The sequence below is a fragment of the Carassius auratus genome, unplaced genomic scaffold, assembly GCF_003368295.1.
Source record: "Carassius auratus strain Wakin unplaced genomic scaffold, ASM336829v1 scaf_tig00005214, whole genome shotgun sequence".
NCBI lineage: Eukaryota > Metazoa > Chordata > Actinopteri > Cypriniformes > Cyprinidae > Carassius > Carassius auratus.
Window position 1 is genome coordinate 2,464,625 of NW_020523638.1, and position 22,510 is coordinate 2,487,134.

The 22,510-nt window shown below is 34.0% G+C and overlaps 2 protein-coding genes across 3 annotated transcripts; both read right to left on the reverse strand.

The window, feature by feature from the left end:
- Positions 1-1,992: 1,992 nt before the first annotated feature.
- LOC113070759 (dual specificity protein phosphatase 2-like) lies at positions 1,993-4,905 on the reverse strand. The gene is made up of 4 exons (XM_026244189.1): positions 4,214-4,905; positions 3,586-3,716; positions 3,259-3,478; positions 1,993-3,163 (listed from the first exon to the last, which is right to left on the reverse strand). The coding sequence occupies exons 1-4, from the start codon at positions 4,605-4,607 to the stop codon at positions 2,913-2,915; spliced, it is 996 nt and encodes a 331-aa protein (XP_026099974.1). The 5' UTR covers positions 4,608-4,905; the 3' UTR covers positions 1,993-2,912.
- A 7,267-nt stretch (positions 4,906-12,172) lies between these two features.
- Positions 12,173-22,490, reverse strand: izumo1 (izumo sperm-oocyte fusion 1). 2 transcript variants are annotated; one of them, XM_026244190.1, is made up of 10 exons: positions 22,218-22,490; positions 16,010-16,176; positions 15,469-15,543; positions 15,247-15,330; positions 15,125-15,145; positions 14,744-14,833; positions 14,515-14,633; positions 13,639-13,792; positions 13,387-13,555; positions 12,173-12,376 (listed from the first exon to the last, which is right to left on the reverse strand). In XM_026244190.1, the coding sequence occupies exons 1-10, from the start codon at positions 22,340-22,342 to the stop codon at positions 12,280-12,282; spliced, it is 1,101 nt and encodes a 366-aa protein (XP_026099975.1). In that variant the 5' UTR covers positions 22,343-22,490; the 3' UTR covers positions 12,173-12,279. The 2 variants fall into 2 exon arrangements, with proteins under 2 accessions (XP_026099975.1, XP_026099976.1); XM_026244191.1 differs by lacking the exon at positions 22,218-22,490 and having other exon boundaries at positions 12,176-12,376; positions 16,010-16,565.
- Positions 22,491-22,510: the final 20 nt, after the last annotated feature.

The following is a 22,510-nucleotide window of genomic DNA, read 5'->3' on the forward strand; positions in this document are numbered from 1 at the left end:
ATATATAAGTTGGAATTTCTAGAAATATATTATTGCCATTATAAGTATACTAAATGTACCTCTCTTAGGTAGGGGATACCTGGCCATTTTGAGATTGTTATTAAAATAATAATAATTATATATATATATATATATATATATATATATATATATATATATATATATATATATATATATATAGCCTATGACTTGCATATAAAATATATTAAAACCAATCATGTCAGAAAATAAAGTTCTTTTAAAAAAGAGTTGGAGGGAGATTCTGAATGTTTCTCTGTTCTGCTGTTAATTCTGCGGTTTCTAATGGCAATGCAAGCAGTAGCTGCATAATGAACAGCTTTTAAGGACAGTCATTTGAATTTGATTTGACTTGATTCCCAAACAAAAGTAAACCCGCTGTAAGGATCATTTTAATTACATGTTTAGGTATTCAAAAGTGAATTAACAAACAAACAACAACAACAACAAAAAGACAGAAATTGCTGTGGTCTGAATAATAGTGTCAAATGAAAAGTTTGAATATGAGACAGTTACTGTGTAGGAGCTTTAACAGCCTAAATATGTAAGCTACTGGGTAAAATATAATTCAGAAATATTGCCAGGCCCTCATCGGAACTGACACAAAATGAAACAGATCCAATTTACAGCTGTGCGAGTAAGCAAATAAGTTCAAATGTTTGCTAGATAGCTTCACACCAGAGCTGTTAGTTTCAGATAACGTTCTGAGTTTTGCTGGAGATGTGAGAGAGTTTGTTCATGACCATATCAGCTCTGCCATCACAGGATCTGCCTCACATGGGCAACCACAATCTGTTTCACCCTAAGTGCTTCGAACCTCCATCAGAGTTGGTCAGAAAGCTAAACCCATAAGTGTTTTCCATGGCCACGCTCACAATGAAGGAGTTGTAGATGCTGATGGCTGTAGGCAGCAACGACCTTGTGTAACACAGTCCTTGATTGTTGATCTCTGATTTGCTGATGAATCCCACACAACACTCCAAAGTTATAAAACAAAAACTGTATTTGTTGCTTTACTTCTTCACTGGTATTTGCTCACCTTCAACGCATTCAGCAATCACAGAGATGCTTGGGAATTAAATCATCATCAATATCATCATCATCATCATAAATCGTGTTCGTTAGAGACCTGCTCATACTCAGGTTAATAGTCTAATACTGCCACTTTGTGGTCTACTGTATTTATGCTTTGACATGTGCAGTCAGCTCCTTTGACTTCGCCAGCAGATGGTGCTGTGGTAAAAGATTTCAGCTGCTTATATCATGTACGTAGCACAGTTGTGTGATTACCACAGCGATGAGCAAGAGAAGATAAATGTGTGCCAATGACTATTGCAACAATAACTAAGAAATTAGCAATGTTATCTGTTTATGACACCCCTGCAGCTCTGATCTCTTTTAATATTGCAACACTAACTTGCAAACGTTTGACGCAACTGATATTTTTTACGTAACTGAAACCTTTTAGTCACAACACACTGAAGATTACTGTTTCAAGTAAATGCTATTTTTTTACTCTTTCTATTCTTCAAAAAAAATTTTCAACGTTGATATTAATAAGAAATCTTTTTTGAACACCAAATCATCAAAATGTTATGCATACTGATTTTGAAGGACCATGCGGCACTGAAGAAATAGTAATGACTGCTGAAAATACAGCTTTAGATATTAAATTAAAGTTATTTCCTGATCAAATAAATGCAGCCTTGGTTAGCATAATAAACTTCTTTCAAAAACCTAAAATAAATATAATATTATAATTGAATATAACTGTGGCCACATTCTCATATTAAGTGTAATTACTTGGGCTTTAATTCTCATATGGAGGGGGGCCCACAATGAAGTTTAAGCCCTGGGGGCTCTTAGGACCATAAGGTTTCTGAAAAACATGATAATAATAAGACAAATACATTCATTTCTGTATTAAACAAATTAATCCATTTATTTACATACTGAAATAAGTCAACCACATAGCTTACAAAAGATATTATTATCAAAACAATTGCAATTTAAAGTGCATTTCTTGAATGAAAATATATAAATAACTATTTACAAAAAGAAAGGAAATAAAATAACACTTTATAAAAAAAAATAAATAAAATAAATTACAAAAAGGCTTCAGTGCCTGTTATCTATCGCAACAATTAAACTTACTTTTAAAATGACCTAAGATCACAGTTTGTCAGGTCTTTGCCCTTTTAAACTTGCTCGAGGCTGACAATTAGACAGTAACTTCATGGAAAATCTTGACATTTACCAAAGCGAAGACTAACCACACGTCACAGCCTTATATGGTCACAACATCAGTCACCGCAGTCAAACGGAACATCGACTGATGCAACATTGTTCACAGTATGACAATCTGTGCACATACATCCTAAACATATATTACTGTTGAAGCTAAAATGAAAACAAAATACTTTTTTAGCCTACATTACTACCCATCTTTGCATGACAGAAGTTGTTTGTCTGTTTCATCGAAACTCATACACAAGTTATCTTGGGTCAGTAGTACAGTGTCAAAATGACAAATGTCAAAATTTTCCATGAGGGCTATTGGGTGTAGCAGTGTGTCAGCGATGCCGCTGTTGTCTAGAAACACAGGAAGGCATTTATCTATGTATAGTTTGTATTGCCATAAACAATCAAGAACTGGTAGTCAGTGGATGCCATCTAAAACGTTACCCAAACAAGTCGAGTTATTTCATGGTGTAGTTCAAAGGGTGAGATGCCTCATTTGATCCCCTTATTAAATGTCTCATGTCTCTCTGTTTGTACAGCCATAGATAGCATCAAACTAAAACTCTCTGAAAGCACCTTTGCAGATCTGCCCCAGTCTTTGAAGTCAAAGCTGTGGCCAGTAGATCTGTTTTCTGAAAGTTAGTGCGGCCAGTTTAAAATGTGCCACTATTCTCTCTGTTTATTACAGAATAGGGGCACAAAACGTCCGTCTCGAACTGAAGAAGTTGGCCCATGAAAGCTAGGTTTGGTGAGATGACTTGTCTGCGGCGTTTTACGAAGTCAAAGGCCTCGTCCAGACTGACGCGTCGGGCGTGAATGAGGTACGCCAGGCAGATGGTGGCTGACCGGGAGATTCCTGCTTGACAGTGGACCAGCACTCGACCACCACTCTCTTTTATCGAATCTGCAGATGCAGCGGAGGTGAGCATTAGTTTTTATGTCATTATTATATTTCTGAAGAATCAAGACACGTCTTTTTGTTGATACCACAGGACTTACCGATGAAGTGGATGGCCTCTGGAAAGAGGACGCGTATGTCTGCGGCCAGGCTGTCCTCCACCTTCAGAGTTTTGTACTGAAGTTCCTCCTCGAACAGGTTGGGACAGGAAGAGGATACGTTGAGCACAGCGGTGATCCCGCATCGCTCCAGAGTCTCCCGTCTGGATGAGTGATGTGCGCTGCCCAGAAAGAGGAAGGGGAGGATTTCGACTGGACCACCCTAGAAATCACAAAAGAACAAAAGTCAATGAGACACTGTGCATTCAAAAGACATTGTGATTTAAATTGAGATAATTCATTATGATTTCAAGATTTCTAATAGCCAACCTGATCATAGAGAGGAGTCTTTCTTCCGGAAACAATGGGCTCTGAATCGCTGAGAGCAGGATGATTTGAGCACATGACAGTAGGGCTTAAGCAGAGCTCTGGATAATGTGCGAAGAACCCGTCAAATCCACCTAGAAATGGACAAAGAAAACATTTTGGTGTTAATTCTGTGCGTTTTGTTATGTTATTGTATGTGTGTGTGTGTGTGTGTGTGTGTGTGTGTGCATGCATTTATATGTTTCCTGACAAAACATTTTAACAGTTTATAAAGCAAAGTTGCTTATGCAGTTTGCAAATATGTTACATTTTTCAACAGATAAATACAGCACTATAGAATCTAATTAAATTCGTCGAAATAGAAGACCATATAGTATGTCTGAGTCATGTGAGTCATGTCAAATCATATTATTCCAAAACAAATCAGATGTAACCACATGAATGTTTTGTTGTTTACCTGCCATTTTTACAGTGACATGTGTGTGTGTGTCTTTAAACGTAGCTGATTTATATGTTTTACACCAATTTTACAGTGATAAAATATAGCAGTTTAACTGAATTGCAGTAGCTATTCCCCAAAAAAAAAAAAAAAAAAAAAAACACGGACAACATGTAGTTCTGTGACGTTTACCTTGTAGGAAGCAGATGTGCGTCGAGGCAGACTGGACCTCTGACTGAAGGGCGCTGAGGAGGAGACTGGCCAGACTCTCGCTCTTCAGATCTCGGACCGAGCGACTGTTGTCATCCAGCACCACCACCGGAGAGAAGTCCCCGTTCCGCAGCTGGGCCAGGAGCGACTTATCGGCCACCAGCCACTCCAGACACACCACGGAGCTCTTGGACCTCCGTCTCAGCATGGAATTCCAGTTGACGTTGCGGGACTCGAGGATGTGCGCTCGGGAGAAGGCGAGGAACGGCCGGCAGTCCAACACGATGCATCCCCCAGACGCGAAGAGCTCAGTGGGAGTCCGCAAAATATGAACTAACTCACTACTTGAGATCTCGAGAGGGTCGCCGATACCCATGACCTCTCTAGACAAACAACAGTCGTGAGGAGAAACGGATATTCTTCACAGCATCCACGACAGCGCGTGCAGTGTATGGGAACGAACCTGTTAGTCCACTAGAAATTAAGAACTATTAACAATAATACAACTAGATGACACAATATTATTTGGTCCGTATTGACCTGGTTTGTTTTCACAGTATTTTTATTTTTTAAAGAAAATCGATTTTTTATATATATAATCGTTCCCTGTATTTCGTCAAAGCTTAGTTGTAAAGTCTTTTATTTGTCAGTAGATGTGCTTCTACAGTACAGGCGGGGTTGGAAACAGTATTTGTATCGCTTCTCCTCCGCCACAGCCACGCCTTCGTTTTCCACATAAGGAACAGACGTCACGCACGGAAGCACCATATATGGCCCGTTGACTAAGAACGACATTCCATATATGGCTCTTTACGCTCTCACCTCTTCTCCCACCGGCACGTGGTCGTTGGGGTTACCCGTGTTTTTTTATTTTGTGACGTTAGTTTAAGCAGTACCATAGAGCTGTAAAACCACCAGCACACACACGCACACACGTGAAGTGTAGAATACGGTCTATTATGAGACCATTGTGGTTGGCCTGAGGGCCTCGGGCAAGATCACAACGTTAAATCAGGAACATCAAAACCACGCGCTGAAGGCGATGATGCATTTTCATGCTTGGCCGTACCATGTAATTTAGTGTGGGTAAAATACACCGCTCTGCAACTTTCCATAGGTGTAGCATACAGTTTCAGTGGGTGATGCAAGCTGTCAGCAGAGAATAACTGCTAAAATGACAAATAGACCCAATAGATGCTGAGAAAAAAACTAAACACACAAACAATGCAGGTGTAGCCTACTTATTGCTGCAATACAATTTGTATAGGCTACAATATAAATGTTTTGCAAACAAAGAAAAATAGAAATGAAGATATCTGTCAAGTTTCTAATAACTTCAGAAAATAATAAAGAACAGTGGTCAGATTAAAATAATATATTATTATTGTATTGTTTTATTGAACATAATGCATTCCAAAGTACATAAAAAATTTCACATTGTCGATTTGATCAAAAAATCTTAGGGGGCAGATTATTGTATATGTAATATGTTAATGTAATATGTAACAATTTTAGTCATTTTATTTAGAAATAGGCCTATCTGGTGTCTCTGAGACCCCAAATAAGTAATGCGATATTGAAAAGAGGTACTCAAATAGAAATTTTGATTAGAATCAACTCTCATGAGATTAGGAAATGTACCATGACATCATCAACCTGATGTATTGTGTGATATTTGTGTGATATATGTATTTCACATCACTGTAAACAAAAAAACAAAAAACAAAAAAAACAATATATATATATATATATATATATATATATATATATATATATATGTTGCAGGTTTATGCAGAAAACATATATACTATATAATTAGCTCCCTAGTAATTTAACAAATTTGAAAAGTTTACGCTAAAATCAATTCTATATGTGACTGGACAAACGCAAAGACAAACAGATCAATTTCAAATGTACATCTATTTTTAACCCCTAAGAGCAAACAGCACAGTTGCAGATATTAAGGAGCAGGTTGTTCTCTGGATGCTTAAATGACTTTAAAAGCACAACCTCCCACGCATGCACCTCATTGTGCTTGTCCAGGACTCAGTGTCTAGCCAGCTCATTCTCCATACACGTCCACACAGAAGCACTATAAAGGAGGGTTTGTACTTGTGAATGGAACAATCTGCAGTGGAGAAATAGGCCATGTGGTATAAAGTGAAGAAAAAAAAACATGAACTCTGAATGCAGGATTATGTGTGGAATTAAATGGCCCAGGGGGCTGGATAATGTTTAACAGCAGTCTGTAATCTGAGGTTGCATTCTCAATCTCTCTGTCCCAATCACATTTTATTTCTCTTTCTCTGCACTTTTCCCTCTTTTTTGGCTCTGCAGCTTTTCAGACTAATATCATTAGTTTTGAATGCAATGTATTTGCTATTCATTGTTTTGACCTCTCCACACCTTCATCTCTCTATGTTTGAATGCTCCTTTTCAATATAAAATATATTTTGGAATCATTTTTAATCACACACTGCCAGAATTTTACAAGATTCAAGATAACAATGATTTTTTTTTAAAATATAATAAAATGCTTTATTCAGAATTTGCCAGTGAACTCAATGCAGACTAGGATATTTTCTGCCATTACATGAGAAACTGTTGTAAATACAATAAATAATAGTCATATTGTGCTGCAGTGTGGGATAATAGTTTAAGTAATGTCATTAGTGTTCACTTTGGCTGGGATCTTGGACCTTTTTACAACTGAATTCAGTTTCTCCTAGCAAGAACACAGTTGGTTATTATGTAGCAAAAATTACACAAGTTTATTCATTTGCATTTTTACGTTTGCAATTTGTACCTAATGACCTGACTCACATTATGTTCTTCCAGGTTAAGGACAAATTCATCACAACACAGATACTTAAGTAATTGACTATGAAGTCTGATCATAACTGATGTTTTTGACTTGAAACCGTTGCTTCTGACTATGTGTAGTTATATGTAGCTATATGTCATTTTTGGGTGAACTAAACCTTTATGGGTGGTTGGGGATTTTTGGTGAGCTGAGTCAGGTGAACTATTAGTCTGACTCATCAACCGGGACTGCAACTTAACATCGGTTACTGCAGTCAAAAAAAATAATTTTAATCGTACGTCAGAAAAATAAAAAAAATAAAAATGCAATTAAGTCATGCTTGGAAGTCTAACACCACACAACTGCAGTTAATGTGTGAATAAATACGTCTTTAATAAAACATAGATGCAGATAGTTATTTGACCACAGTCATTTCCTGCTTTTGTTCACACTGCCGTCACAGTATGAAGTCAGCATTTATTGTAATCAATTGTAGGACCACCACTTTAAAAATAACTGTGAAAGTACAGCAACTTGTAGGCAGGAATAAACTATAGATTTAAATAAAAGTACAGAAACTAGTAACCAAAACTTAAAGGAAGGTAGAAACTAATAGCCAGTAATAAAACAGACATAAAAAAAAAGTTCACCCACATTTATTTCTGTACAGTGTGGAACGTCCCCCACGTCTGAGCTCACTTTTAATTAATTTGAAATGACAACAACAAACATTACTACTAAAATGTGTGAGGATGTGCGTGTGTCTGAGTCACATATCTGAAAATGGAAATGCTGCTTCCTCATTTATGATTGATACATCCTATCAAATATGATACATCACAAGAATACAGACTGCTATTGCTCAAAAACACCCCCATCTGAAAACTAAAAACGCCTTGTGGTCAATCTAACCAACATGACCTAAAATGACATCATTATGCCTCATGCTGAAAAGAGAGATTATTCTTAACTCTCATGTTCAGTTGCAATTGACTTGAATGTTTTTATATGTGGGGTGTCAGAATATTTCTGTGGTGTACGTGTATCTCATAATATTAATTTAGATATTTAAGTCTTTGTTTTATTTTTCCTCCGACCTCATTAAAGGTGGCAGATATTATCGATGTTTATCATGTGACTGGTATCAGTTTGACTGATTCTGTTTCAGCTAAACTGGCACAACTAAAAATAAAAAATAAACCACTAATGATCAGCTAAGAAATTAAAATAAACAGATGGCAGGAGTGTATATCTACACCTTTTTTAATAATTTTAGTATTGATTGCTTTCCAGGTTCCACGAGACCCCAAACTCAAGTAATGATATAATAGGTATAGTAATGATATCATATATAATGTCAGTAATATCATTAGTTTTGAATGCAATGTATTTGCTATTCATTGTTTTGAACTCTCCACACCTTCATCAATATAAAAGATATTACGGAATCATTTTTAATCACACACTGCCAGAATTTTACAAGATTCAAGATAACAATGATTTTTTAAAATGTAATAAAATGCTTTATTCAGAATTTGGCAGTGAAATCAATGCAGACTAGGATATTTTCTGCCATTACATGAGAAACTGTTGTAAATACAATAAATAGTCATATTGTGCTGCAGTGTGGGATAATTTAATCACACTTTAATCACACACTGCCAATTAGAAATGTTGAGATTAAGATTAAGAAATATTGTATCATGATATATCAACTTGATACATGCTATATTTTTTACTGAGCTGTTACAATAGTTCTCTGAAATCAGAACATGGAGGTTAAAATGTTGAGAAACCTTTTGAATCATTGCATTGATTGACATTATTTCTGCACAGTATTTCAAAATATTGTAAAATTTCGGTTGATGGTTAAGAATAAAAACTTGTACGTGTTCAACTCAGCCTAAAATTGCAAAGCAAAACTAAAACCACTGTTGTTAAAGGAAGAGGAGGAGGATCCTCCCATGCACTGTTTGTCTTTCTCTGAATGTGTGTATAAAGAGCAGCTGAGTTCAGCTCCGTCCTCTTCTCTCCTTCACTCCCTCAGTCTTGAATTTCCCTTCATTCACTCTGTCTCTCCCCCGTCTTTTTCCCCGACAATTTCTCCCACAGCTGCGGCCACTCTTCCATCCCACACTCCTCCTCCTGTCAAGCTCAAGAATATGAGGTTTTGTGTTCGTACTTGCCTGATATTAGTCTGAATTTCAGCGCATGTCTTTACATGTCAAAGAACTGGTTTGTGATGCAACACCATCGTCATCACATTAAATGAGAATTTAGTGAAGACTCACTCCACTTGATATGAGACCAACTGTTCATGTGTAGTTTGTTAATTTAGTGCAGTTAATAAAAAAATTAATATGTTCAAATAAAATGAATACAATCTTGCTCCTGGCCTGTATCTAAATTACACAAAATGGGATTTTCCTACCATGGCAGTAAGTCGAATACCATGTTGTTGCTCAAGTTCTTGATGCTACTTCAGGTAATATGTCTATAAAAACTGAAAAACAAGCAACTCAGAATGAGTTGGAACTATTTGTGTTAGATAAATAAAATATAAAAGAGATATAATGTTTTCCATTGTTTCCATTCGCATCTGTTTATTTCACTATATGCATGTACACCTGTCACATTCAGTGTGTGTGTGTGTAACGTTGAATAATATGTGGTTTTGTGAGGGAGTCAGGATGAGGGTGTTCATTTTAAATGGGTAAACTGTTGTGAGGATGGTGCTGTGGGCTGAGGTTAGAGTAACGGGCCATGTAATGTCACAACTTCCTGTTTGGCAGAGAAAAAGATATAGAAATGTCCTTTATTGCCGTAGCAACAAAATAGGGCCGTTTACTGTCGGAAAATAATTCAATAAAACAAAACTGTGACGACATATATCCTGGATGAATCCTTGTACATATGATAATAATGGCATATACATTAATTTGTCATAAATTAAATACATTTTAAATTAGAATTGAATTTTAAATTATAATAATACATTCAATTAAAAATAATTAAAACAATTTAAATGTAAATATTTGATACTTTAATCATCTGGTAATCACCAACAGGTGTGTAGACATGCATATTGTTTTTATTATTATTATTATTATTATTAATACATTTTACTATTTCCTTTGTTAACTGCAGATCAAATGATTTCTGGAAGTCATGAATGTTGACACATCCCTAATATTAATACTCTTGACTATATCTTGATGTATGTAGCTAAAATAATGTTTGCTTGAGGGATGTCCCCTCCACGTTTGTTTGATCAAACGTCTCTGTCTCATAAAGGAAATTGATGAGTAATCCAGTGAAAATTGTACTTATTCTATACAAGTGTTCTGTTTCGTATTCTGTTCCAGAGAAAACAATCAAACAAGCTTGAGGAAGAAAAAACTAATGTAGGTAACAGCATGAAAACAAATGAAAAAGAGAAAATGTTTTGGAACAACTATTCGACCTGTGTCTACCCGTGACGTCACCCGTCTCAGTAAAACAATAGGAAAATGCAGAAAGGAGATAAACAATAGATGAAAGCATCAAAACCAGTCACTCAGAATCACAACTGAGCAGAACTTTCAAAATGGATCACTTCCTGCAACTTAAAGGACTTTCCCCAGAATCTCCAGTGACATGATAATATAAAGATATTATAAACATTAACACTGCCATTTTCTACAAAGCTGCTGTGAAATAGTGAAATACTGTGGAAAGTGCTATACAAATAAAATTCACTTAACATGAGCAATGTTACTCCTGATAAATGTTGTAAAGTGCACGGGAGACTTCAGCCACCTGTTCACGCCGAACACAATACTGTAACTGAAAGAACTGAAAAACAAAGCCATCATCAATCAGATGAAGCCGTGCTGAACAGGAAGTCTGACAGTCTCTCACTTACCAAAGGGGAACTTCACAAGTGTTTGAGAGTTTTCAGCGTACTCTCCTCTGGCCAGAAGAGCGAATAATCCCCAGGATTAACCAGTTGGCAGGGGAATATTAATTCTAGAAAAACATTGTAATCCGAGAGATTAACCTCTCCCACTTCATCTTTTGCTCTCTCCCACGTGTCTGCACAACCAAAACGTGGCATTCATTCATCTGAAACGTGTCTTTTTTTATTACCAGTGAATTTATATATTTTACAGAGGGTGTGTGTGTGTGTGTGTGTGTGTGTGTGTGTGTGTGTGTGTGTGTGTGTGTGACTCAGTGTGTAATTGAATAACATATGACAGGACCTGGTGGACAGATAATAATGAAAATGACATTAACCACTGAAATAAACCCCAAATAAATTACCCATGAAAATCTACCTCTAGAGCTTGTACCTACGTTTGTCACATGACTTGATGGAAAATAATGATGTCATTAACTTCAGTATAAACTATTGCCGATTGAAGTTTCTATTCATTTCTTTCATTTATTGACTTAAAATTGCTATTTTCATTTATTTTGAAAAGTCAAAATAAATGAAAGAGAGCGGTATATATATATATATATATATATATATATATATATATATATATATATATATATATATATATATATATATATATATACCGCTCTCTTTCATTTATTTTGACTTTTCATCTATTGACTTACAATTGCTATCAACGTTTCATATATATATATATATATATATATATATATATATATATATATATATATATATATATATATATATATATATATATATGTATGTGTGTGTGTGTGTGTGAAACAGTTTTGAGTTCTGTATAGTTGTGAATACAGCTGTGATATATCAGCATACGTCAGATATTTTAGTATTTATGACTTAAAGGACTTTCCCTAGAATCCCCAGTGACGTAATAATATTAAGATATTATAAACATATAAATACCGTTAAAAGTTAGATGTTTTATCATTTTTTTTAAAGAAATCTCTTATGCTCACCAAGGCTGCATTTATTGGATCAAAATACGTGAAATAGTAATATTGTGAAATATTGTTATAGTTTCAAACAACCGTTTTCTGTTTTATGCAATTTATCCCAAAGCTGAATTTTTAGCAGCCGTTCCTCAATGTCATATTATAAGCAATATGTCTTTATTTTAATATATTTAAAAGTATTACATAAAAAAATAAATAATAATTCTTACTGACCCTAACATGATTTTAACATATATACATATATTGATCTTTTAAATGGACACATTTGAAACTCATCAGTCTTCTGTGTGTCTGTGGTCTTTTATTCATGTGTCTCTTTGGATCACATCCCTCATTCTGTCACACTCATCAGCTCGATGTCCTCCCCATCCTCCTCCTCTCCTCTTCTCCTGCTGTCTCTCGTGTCGTCCTGCCGCTTCATGGTCAGTCTGTCAGAGCGGCACAAAGCAACATGACAGAATGGATGCAAACAAAGAGTACTTCCTTCCTAATGCTGTCTCTCTGGACAAAATCAGCAGGGTGCCATCGCAGATCCCCCACTCTCATTCTCTCCTCCCCTCCATTCTCGAATTCCCTGCAGCTCAGCTCATACATACAACTTTATATATAGATTTAAAAAAAAAAAAATTCCTTGCAGCATCTTTTAACATATATGTTGTAATGTATCTTACAAAAAAAAAGTATCTTAGTATGTTATGTTACTTAAAGTATCTATAGTCTGACAACAAAAATCTGGAATTCTGAAGAATATGTTTAAACAAGGTACAATATTATTGATAGCTGTGTTATTTTGTTATTAATTACAAGCACTGATATTTTAAATAAGCCTTTATTTTCAGTTTAAATTAAAATTATAATTTAGTTTAAGTTTTAGAAAATTTTAGGGTGTTTGGACCTTTAAAATATGAATGTGAAAATATGAAAAGGATTTGTAATAGTTTTAGTTAACAGTAAAAACACTGGCCTCAATATTTCAGAAACAAACAATGACAGTAATTCCATCCCATTCCATGCAGATTGTGGGCCTGATTATAATTCATTTATAATCCAAATATGAAACAAATGCCACTTAATGGAAGCTTGAATGAAGTGAAATTCGACTTAAATATAATACTGTTACTATATATCCAGTAATAGTAACACAAAATATACAAAGCATTCAATAAACATTATCAATAAAACACATCCACATCCACATTTTCTTTTTTTCTTTTTTCTTTCTTTTTTTTTTTTTTTTTAAATAAATGTGTTTTGTGAACCAAATCCAGGTAACACCCACAAGTCCTCTCTGGAAAATAACAGCTTGATAATCTAATTACTCATTCTGTCCTTCCCTATCTTTATTTTGGCCCATTTGCTATTTTGTTGTTGTTCAAACTAAAAAGTCCCTTTTTAACAGGTTCGCTGCTTTGCATCTAACCAGCCTGTTAATAGATACCTGAGGTTCACTATGATGACAAGGCTGCCTGTGATGCTGAGTACAGTCAGTAAACTCAGTATAATGATAAAACTGCTCCTCTGGAGGATGTGAAGTGTGGCATCATAACCCGAGGGCAGGGACGGAAATGTCACCATCAGTCTAGGGGTTGTAGATGGCAGTGGGTTGACTGAGGGAAAGAGAGACAGATGAGAGGAGGACAAATCTAGACTAGATATCAGTGAGTTATTACTTTTAATAAACATCACTTGCCTTTCAGTTTGAAATACATGCGGGACAGTGCAGTGTCCTTTTGATCCTGTAGGAGGCAGCGGTACGTGCCTTCCTCATTGACTTTCAGCTGATTGAGAACTATTTTAGACTCCTCTGTCACCACCAGCACTTCATACTCCCCGTCTTGTGACAGCTTGCCATGAATAATAAAAAGTCTGTGTTTTAGTACAATTTCGTAATTAGATTCAAATTAAAATCAGTGTTATCTGGTCTGTGGATCTCTGGAAAGATCAGTACTTAAGTGTATTTAAAACTGTAGCTTATCAACTGTTTCTTAACACACTTAAGTACACTTCTAAAAAGAGCAATTTGTAATAATGTCAAATTAAAAGTTTCACCTTAAAGTGCATTTTAAATCATCATTTTAATAACCTTTTGTCATGCTTTAAAGAAGTAGCTACTCTTATTTTGAAGGGTTAACTCAAAAACTAAAACCCATGTAAAGTGCTTGATTATAATTTTAACTGCAGTGTTATTCAATATTACATTTAAAGTTAATATATTGTAAATAAAATACTTGTCAGTAAATGATGCAGAATGCTTTAACCAAATTTTAAAGACAAAATTATGAAATTAGTTAAGAAGATTCACTTACGTCCTACGTAAATGGGTCTTAAATTCAAATAAATTTTCATAAATAAATTTAAACTAAATTAATTTTCATTCATTTTCAAATAACACGCAATTAAGTTTCTGAAAACATTACATATATATATATATATATATATATATATATATATATATATATATATATATATATATAATTTTTTTTTATTATTATTATTTTTTTTTTTACATAGGAGTTGTTTGCTTTTTGAAAACAGCAGATGTGTTTGCGTGTCTGTGTGCATGTACATTCTTCTCTCCAGGATGCCAGGAGTAATGGTACTCGGTCTGTCCAACTATAAGAGCGTGCCAGGGCAGGAAACAGTCCAGCACCACCTCCTCTCCTTCATCTGCCTCGAGATGATGCTCTAATGGAAACAGAGAGAATACAAAGAAGAGAGAAGGACAAAAGAGTGTGATGTGTTAAAATAGTCAGCTAAAATCATCCTGGTGTGTGTATCCGGTGGTGTTTTCTCACCTCCACAGTCTAGAGGCGGCGTGGCTGACAAACACGTATAGAGCCCATACTGACAGGAAGTGCAGTTCATCACTCTTTGATACAATAGCCCTTAACACACAAGCATCTGTATTCAATCACACACCTTCAGCGAGTTATAAAATACACATCATCATACTCATACTCTGTATACTCAACCATTTCACATTTCATTTATCACGTTACTTGCTGTTTCTTTGTAATCATTTGTCAAAATTTACAAGCATTTATGGAGAATAATTCATTTCCACACCAATATCTTTTCAGTGTACTAAAGAAAGAATATGTGTGTACAAATCTTGACTGTTAATATATTCAGAACAATATTATAGAGAAATATCGGAAACCGGAATTTGTACTTACCACATTTATTTGGACACAGACCTATGAAAACAAGTAATAACAAAACAAGATAATTCGTAAGATATGCTAATAAGATAATTAGTGAGAATCAGATGTTCTGACCAGTTATTGCTGCACTCTACCTTGGGCAACAAAAACCTCCAAATGCTTCCGAAGGATTCTCTTTCCTTTCTCCACAATATTAATCATATCCCACTGAATAGAATCTAAACAAAAACTACACAGCATTAGATTTAAATGGTTTTTGGTCTAAAATAAATGGTTTTTGGTCTAAAATAAAAAGACTAGACATTTTTTTTTTCTTAAAAGGTGAGAGTATATAATCTGCATCCATAAGCGTTCACCTGTCCTGTCTTCTTTCCAGTGCCTCTTAAATTCACTCTGATATTCTGTCCGAGCACGATAGAGTGTTGTAGGATCTAAAGCAAACATCAGATAGCGTTCCACATCATCATTTAGAAATATGATTTAAAGACATAAAAAAGTGTCTTGTACACAATAATTTTTCCAGTTTTTTCCAGTATTTTATTTTTTTTTTTTAATAGCAAAGTCATCAAAACTACAAAACAAATAGGTATAGTGACCAACAATTTTTTTGTAAAAAAAAAAAATATATATATATGTGTATATTTCTCAAGGTCTGCCACCCTCTAATTATTTTTTTTTTTTGTTATTGTAATTTCTATTAATTTTATAATTTTTTTATTCTGTCTTTTTGTCATTTTTATTGGTTGATTATATATGTGTGTTTTATTTATTTTTATATCAGATGATAGTTTTATTTCAGATTATAGAAAATGTGCTCTATACACAATAATTCCTACTAAATCTACAGATATGAATAGCAGTATCTCCCAGCTACTCCCGATTATATAACTGCAGTACCTATGATTCCATGAAACAGTCTGCTGGTGTCCCGATAGTTGACATAAGCGTGCTCAATGATTTGCTGCAGTTCGATCTGATCACGGACAGTGATGTCTTTGACAGAGGACAGGAAGTCTTCATGCACATTACGAATCACCTGGTCACACTGCAGACAGGACCACACACTGGGACACGAACCCAGAATCAAAAGCCAGCCCAAAAGAAATGCAAAAGCCATTTAGTAGAGACAGTGTGTTGTGGCCTTCAAAATATAAAAAGTGAATCTTCTGCATTCTCTAGAAATGTCACTTCAGAGTCAAAGAACCCTTATGATGTCATACATGCAGAAACATTCTAAATTCCATAGCAACACATGCTATTTAGAAATGTCCATGAAGAGGACAGTCACAAAGGATACAAATCTGACAAATAAACATTTTCATATCACAAATATCTTATCAGGTTATCAAAGATGCAGGCGAGTTTGCTTCTTCATTAGCACAGATTTGGAGAAATGTAGCATTACATCACTTGTGGATTATTTGTGGATTATTGTGGTGTTTTTATCAGCTGTTTGAACTCTCATTCTGATGGCACCCATTCACTGCAGAGTATCCTTTGGGGAGCAAGTGATGTAATGCAATCTCCAAAGATGTAATCTCCAAATATGTTTAGATGAAGAAATAAAATCACGGTTATTTACATTTTGGATGGCCTGAGGATGATCAAATTTTCATTTTTGGGTGAACCAATGTTTCAAAACAAAAAGGTTGTTTCAAATACTGCTGTCAATGCAGACAAAAGGGTTGAGGCAGGTTACTTCCTCTAGATCAGAGTCGTGCTGTCACATTTCATCATCACAGTGAAGTTAGCCCACTCAGTGGTTAAAACTGACAGCGGTGGTCCGTGCCACCTCAACACAGGCCTGATGTAGGTGACAACTGCGAGATCCATTTGCTTCATTCATGACGTGAATTGATTATGTAGGTGTGATGACAGTGAACATATGCACATGAGGAAATCGGAAATTTCTGAAGTTTCCATGTCCTTAAAAAACCGTCAAATTACACACTGTTATGAACTCAAGACAATGCACATGCCACAGTCATGCACCTTGATTCACAAAGATTAGCATACAAGCGTTCACACTGAAAATCTAAGCTTCAAAATCTAATTCAAACCTTGAAATAAGCTTAAAGTTTTAGGATTTTGAAAAACAAAAGAAACATTATGCCGATGATTAAGAAATGTTTAGAATGCGACACTATTTGTAGGTTACTGATCAAATACTGTAAGTACATTTGTGACACTGAAGCTCAAGATGCTCTTTGGATCATCTCAAATCATGCTGGAGAACACAATCATCAGGTTTTTATTTAAATCAAGCTTCTTAATATAGTGGACTTAGACTTTTGACCTTACTGTATATGCTTACACACAAACATGCATAAATCCAAATCAATCAAATCAATGTTTTTTTTTTTTTTTAAATCGGTCAAAATCTATGTAATATTGCCAACCTGGTACAGAAAGCAGACATGTTAAGCATCATTGTAATCAAGAAATTGATCATTTTAGTCAAATACATGTAAAGGTATTTTGACACCAAAAAGATAAAAGAATAAAAGATTATGAGCAGGGAAAAGATGTGGTTAGTTGATAGTTTATCACTTGCCAGAACATGCTGGGTAAAGTTCAACATATATTGTCCCTCCACACAGAAACTATATGTTGAAAAGATAATTTATGTGCCCATAACCATGAGTCTACATGTGTGCTTATCGATAAGTGTGCAAAACAGTGTGCATACTGTACAGTGCCAGTCTTCATCCATACACACACACTCTTATGCTTACTGGTTTTCTAAAAAGACATTTTCGTATGATTCACATCATACAAATTCATGTTAAATAACCACCTGGTAAAATAGATATGTTTTCCATGAGACCGTTGCTTGGTTTTTATAGTCCTTACAACAGTTTACAACTTTTACAGTGAATAAATAATACAAGACTCTGAAACTCAAGAATAAACGATGAGACTAAAGAAAAGCCATTCTCACACACCCTCAGAAACCATAATAATAATAAATAATAAAGTTATTGTGCCCAATCTCCAGTGTCCAGACAGGTGTTTGCTGAAGAACTCTGCTCTCTGATAGCTTGATGTACAGTATCATGATTTAAAAGATCCAGACTAGTGTTAAAGGGACACTCAACCTTAAAAAAAAAAAAAAAAAAAACGCTAGAAGCACTAAATGAAAAGTCCTGGAATTGTAATCTAATTCACTTTTACTTTCTCTGACCCTTTTTGCTCTTTTTTTTTTTTTTGACCCCTCTTTCATTTTTCAGCATTTGAAAGATTTATACGTTTCAAACAATATTTTGCCATTTCCTGAACTTTTGTACAGCTTGATCAAAATAATGAATGTATATCAAATTGTGTATCAACATTTTTTTACACAATTAAGAATTGTATGGGCAGCAATATTTACTGCACATGACAATGCTGGTGGTTTGAAGTCCAGGAAGTGGAAAGTGAGTGAAATTTTTTCTAATCTAAAAATGGTTATTTGATCCTGATGTATGTGTTTATTCATCAGTGGTTTATGCATTTATACAACAACCCCTGTAAAAAAGCATAACCCCTTTCATAAGAGACTCTGAGAGTGATCATGGATCAGCTTATGTTTCCTGTTCCTATGGCAACAGGCACTCTGTCCTGATTATCTGTATTATCAGTCATATAACACACACTGATAACACTAATCTTCATTAATTGGATTCTCAAGGACAGGGCAGGTAATCATTCACAACTATAGGAATACATGTCTTACAGTCATCAAGATATACAAGATAATGTACGGTACGAATAAAGATAGAACGCAACATTTTTAGTAAGTTTCACGGTAAATAAAAAGGTAAACGTTCTATTATTTCCAAATGAATTGAAAAAAGTTATTTTTCAATGCACCAAATAAAAAGAAATTAAAATGTACAGGTATGATCTTTTCTTTTTTTTAGTAGAAGACAAAATGTAAAAGCGTTTCTTGCAGTGATTTTACTCATGCTGAAATTCATCTCTCATTACAACAAAACAAGCATTTCTATTTCATTGTCATTCCCATTTATATTGTTCATATAGATATTTGTTAACAGTTATATATATATATATATATATATATATATATATATATATATAACTGTTAACAAATATCGTTTTCAGTGATTAAATCTGCATTATATATATATATATATATATATATATATATATATATATATATATATATATATATATATATATATATACACAATATAAATGGGAATGACAATGAAATAGAAATGTTTGTTTTGTTGTAATGAGAGATGAATTTCAGCATTTTCACATTTTTATGCACAAATATGTTTGTTATATGAAATACATACAAATATGTTTTGATTATGCAAATTTACGTCATTTTTTGCCACATTCCAAATTATACACAAACCAAATATTGTCATAATCGCCTATTTATTGATCAGATGAACCATTTGTCCACATTATACATTGTGTGCATAGAAAACTGTGGATGTTTAAATATGGAGATAGAATTGTTGCATAATTCAATATAAACAGATTATGACCCAAACATAAATGTAAAGATATTAACCAAAATTAAACATACTTACAAATAAATAGAATGAGATCCACAAATAAATAGAGTTTCACAAACAAACAAATATTTATTTGTTGTTGTCAAATAAAGAAAATGAGATTTGCAAATAAAAAACATACTCACAAAAATATATTTTTATGTCACAAACAACTTTTCCTGGTATTCATTCGTGACTTATAAATAACAGGATTCAGCCTCATCATAAACATTTGAGATTGTCTAAAAGGTTAAATTGCCGTCACACAACAGTTTTTCCCTAAGCCACTTAAATGATATATGCGAGCAGCTATGTGGATCTAAGTATTACTAATATTTTCAAACATTAATTTAAAGTATCACAAAGTTGCCATTGTTTGGGGAGGATGTGGTGCAGGTGTGTTGAATAAAAATTCATATAAATGTAAGACAGGACATTTAAAACACTTGATCTCGCAAACAGTAATTTCTATGAATCAGACTTACAAGTTTTGATTGTAAAAGTTACTTAACAGCATCCAAAGTTAATGCATGGTTTTTATTTACATTGTCCACTCTCAATCCGCAGTACAAGCTGCAGTGATGCTGAGGCTGAGGATGCTGAGGGATGATTTGAGCCCATATTTGATATTACACGTGTTATATATTTGTTACCATGATTGTGCTTTAAAAGGCTAAATAAACCTTGCCATATGTCGTGTCTACTCTTCTCTCTGTCTCTGCATTGCAACAGCTGTAACTGCAACGGCACACATCAAAGCAAATGTGCGAATCATTTGTCTTTCGTCGTGTCGCACCTCGTCCAGTGTAGACAGCATCGCAGCAGATTTCTGTTTGCTTTGGACACGTCATGAGGCTGGTACTGATGATGCACTGCATCTTTGAATGCTATTATATCGTTTATAAGTTTACCCTCATTCGCTGATTCGATGGAAATATTAAGAAGCTTTACACTCCAACAATCTTTTGTCACAATGTTTCTGAAACTCTACAATTTATTTTGTGGATCTCATTCTATTTATTTGTAACTATGTTTAATTTTTGTTAATATCTTTACAATTATTTGGGGTCCATAATCTATTTTTTTTTTTTTTGGAATTATACAACAATTCTATTTCAGTATTTAAACAGTATAGAATGTCTATTCTATATAACTATTCAAGTTATTTAAAAAGTGGCAGCTGCCAAATAGGCACAAAAAAAAAATCTTCACGTTTTTATTTGTATTACTTTTGCAAAGGTGAAACTAGGTAAAATGGTGAAAGGTTGCTTTCGTCAAAGTTATATCACTGTTTCTTAAGCTTTGTGCCTTTGTGCCAATTATCTTACATAACAGTGAGACCGTTATTAATTATAATATGTGATGAAAACATTATAAAAATATCCTTATTATCCTTATTACAACTTTAATGTTACTCTAATAATATAATGTGCAGAATCCACAAATTGCTCAAATTATAATCCAACATTAAACATTCAGACATCAGTATCAAACTATATAAATATAAATGTACTGTATACGTTAAACTTATCTTAATTGATTCCAGTGTGTTTGCAAGCGTAATTTGGGCGTTACGTATCAATATATGGAGTTGCATGTTTAATCTTATCAACAATCTGAACCTTTTCTGATTGCTTTAACTGACAATCCTAAAGGACAATTATATAAAACTTTGTCCTAACTGGTGATGGTTCAAGTGGATATAACCCCTAATTATGTTTTTGGAAGAAAATATAAGCATGCACTAGTCCATGTCTTTACACCTCACAACCTCACTGCTGCAAATCTCTTTTCACTGGACATCGTCGAAAAACAAAAAACAAACAACCAAAAACCTTTCAGTACACAACACAGATTTTTTTGGTACATATCTCATAAAGCCCTCCAGTTTTGTTTAGATTGTTTCTGCCTTCTCTCTTTGTTGTTGTCATTTGTCGGTTTGTGAAATCTTTTGGCTTTGTTCTGTGATGATGCTTTATTGTTTATTGCCCCCTTAATAATTTACTTTTATTCCTTTAGCAAACACTTTTCCTTTAGCTATTACAAATAATTAATATCTTATTTGTTTTGATTGGTTCTGAGCTTCTACCAAGAAGCCCAAGGAAATGCCACATATGTTCAGAATCAATAGACATGAAATGTGTGATTAATTCGATTTATTATAATATCATACATTTATTTTATTCATTCTTTTATTTATTTAATGTTAAAAATGATTTATATTTCAAATAAGTGTTCCATTGAACTTTAAATTCATCAAAGGATCCCGAAACAATGTTAATAATAAGAAATGTTTATAGCAAATCATCATATTAGAATGATTTCTGAAGGATCATGTGACACTGAAAACTAGTAATAATGCTGAAAACTCAGCTTTGCATCACAAGAATAAATCATATTTAAAAATATATTCAAATAGAACACAGTTATGTTAAATTATAATAATATTTTAAAATATTACTGTTTTCACTGAATCTTTGACCGGACAAATGCATCCTTAGTGAGCATAAGGGTCTCCTTTTTAAAAACATGAAAAATAGTATATGGCCAAATAAAACGTACATGCTTCTTCAGTCTTGTGTTATGAATCTTACCTGTCTGAATTGTTTTTCAGTGCTAATGAAAGCTTCTCCAGCGGTCTTGACTGAATGGATTTCAACAGGCTCTCTATCGCTAAATGGTTAGGTAACAGTACTCCAAGAAAAGAAAAACAACACATTAAACGCCTTTTTTTTTTTTTTACAAAGCAAAAAATTAAATATAGACTATTTCAATAGATTATTGATTGTATTATGTCATATACTGTGTACGAATAAGAACCGCACCACTGAAAAAAAGAAAGTTTTGCAGTCATGCGGACCATAGTTTAATGCACATTTTATTAAGA

Bases quoted from the DNA above. Each gene is read 5' to 3' on its own strand.
- LOC113070759 (XM_026244189.1), bottom strand. From the start codon at position 4,607: ATGGGTATCGGCGACCCTCTCGAGATCTCAAGTAGTGAGTTAGTTCAT. The intron at 3,479-3,585 runs GTTGGCTATTAG...TGTGATTTCTAG, and splicing joins AGACTCCTCTCTATGATCAG to GGTGGTCCAGTCGAAATCCT. The intron at 3,164-3,258 runs GTAAGTCCTGTG...CTGCATCTGCAG, and splicing joins AGAGGCCATCCACTTCATCG to ATTCGATAAAAGAGAGTGGT.
- izumo1 (XM_026244190.1), bottom strand. From the start codon at position 22,342: ATGTGTTGTTTTTCTTTTCTTGGAGTACTGTTACCTAACCATTTAGCG. The intron at 15,331-15,468 runs GTGAACGCTTAT...GTTTTTGTTTAG, and splicing joins CTGGAAAGAAGACAGGACAG to ATTCTATTCAGTGGGATATG. The intron at 15,146-15,246 runs GTAGAGTGCAGC...TTGTTTTCATAG, and splicing joins GGAGGTTTTTGTTGCCCAAG to GTCTGTGTCCAAATAAATGT.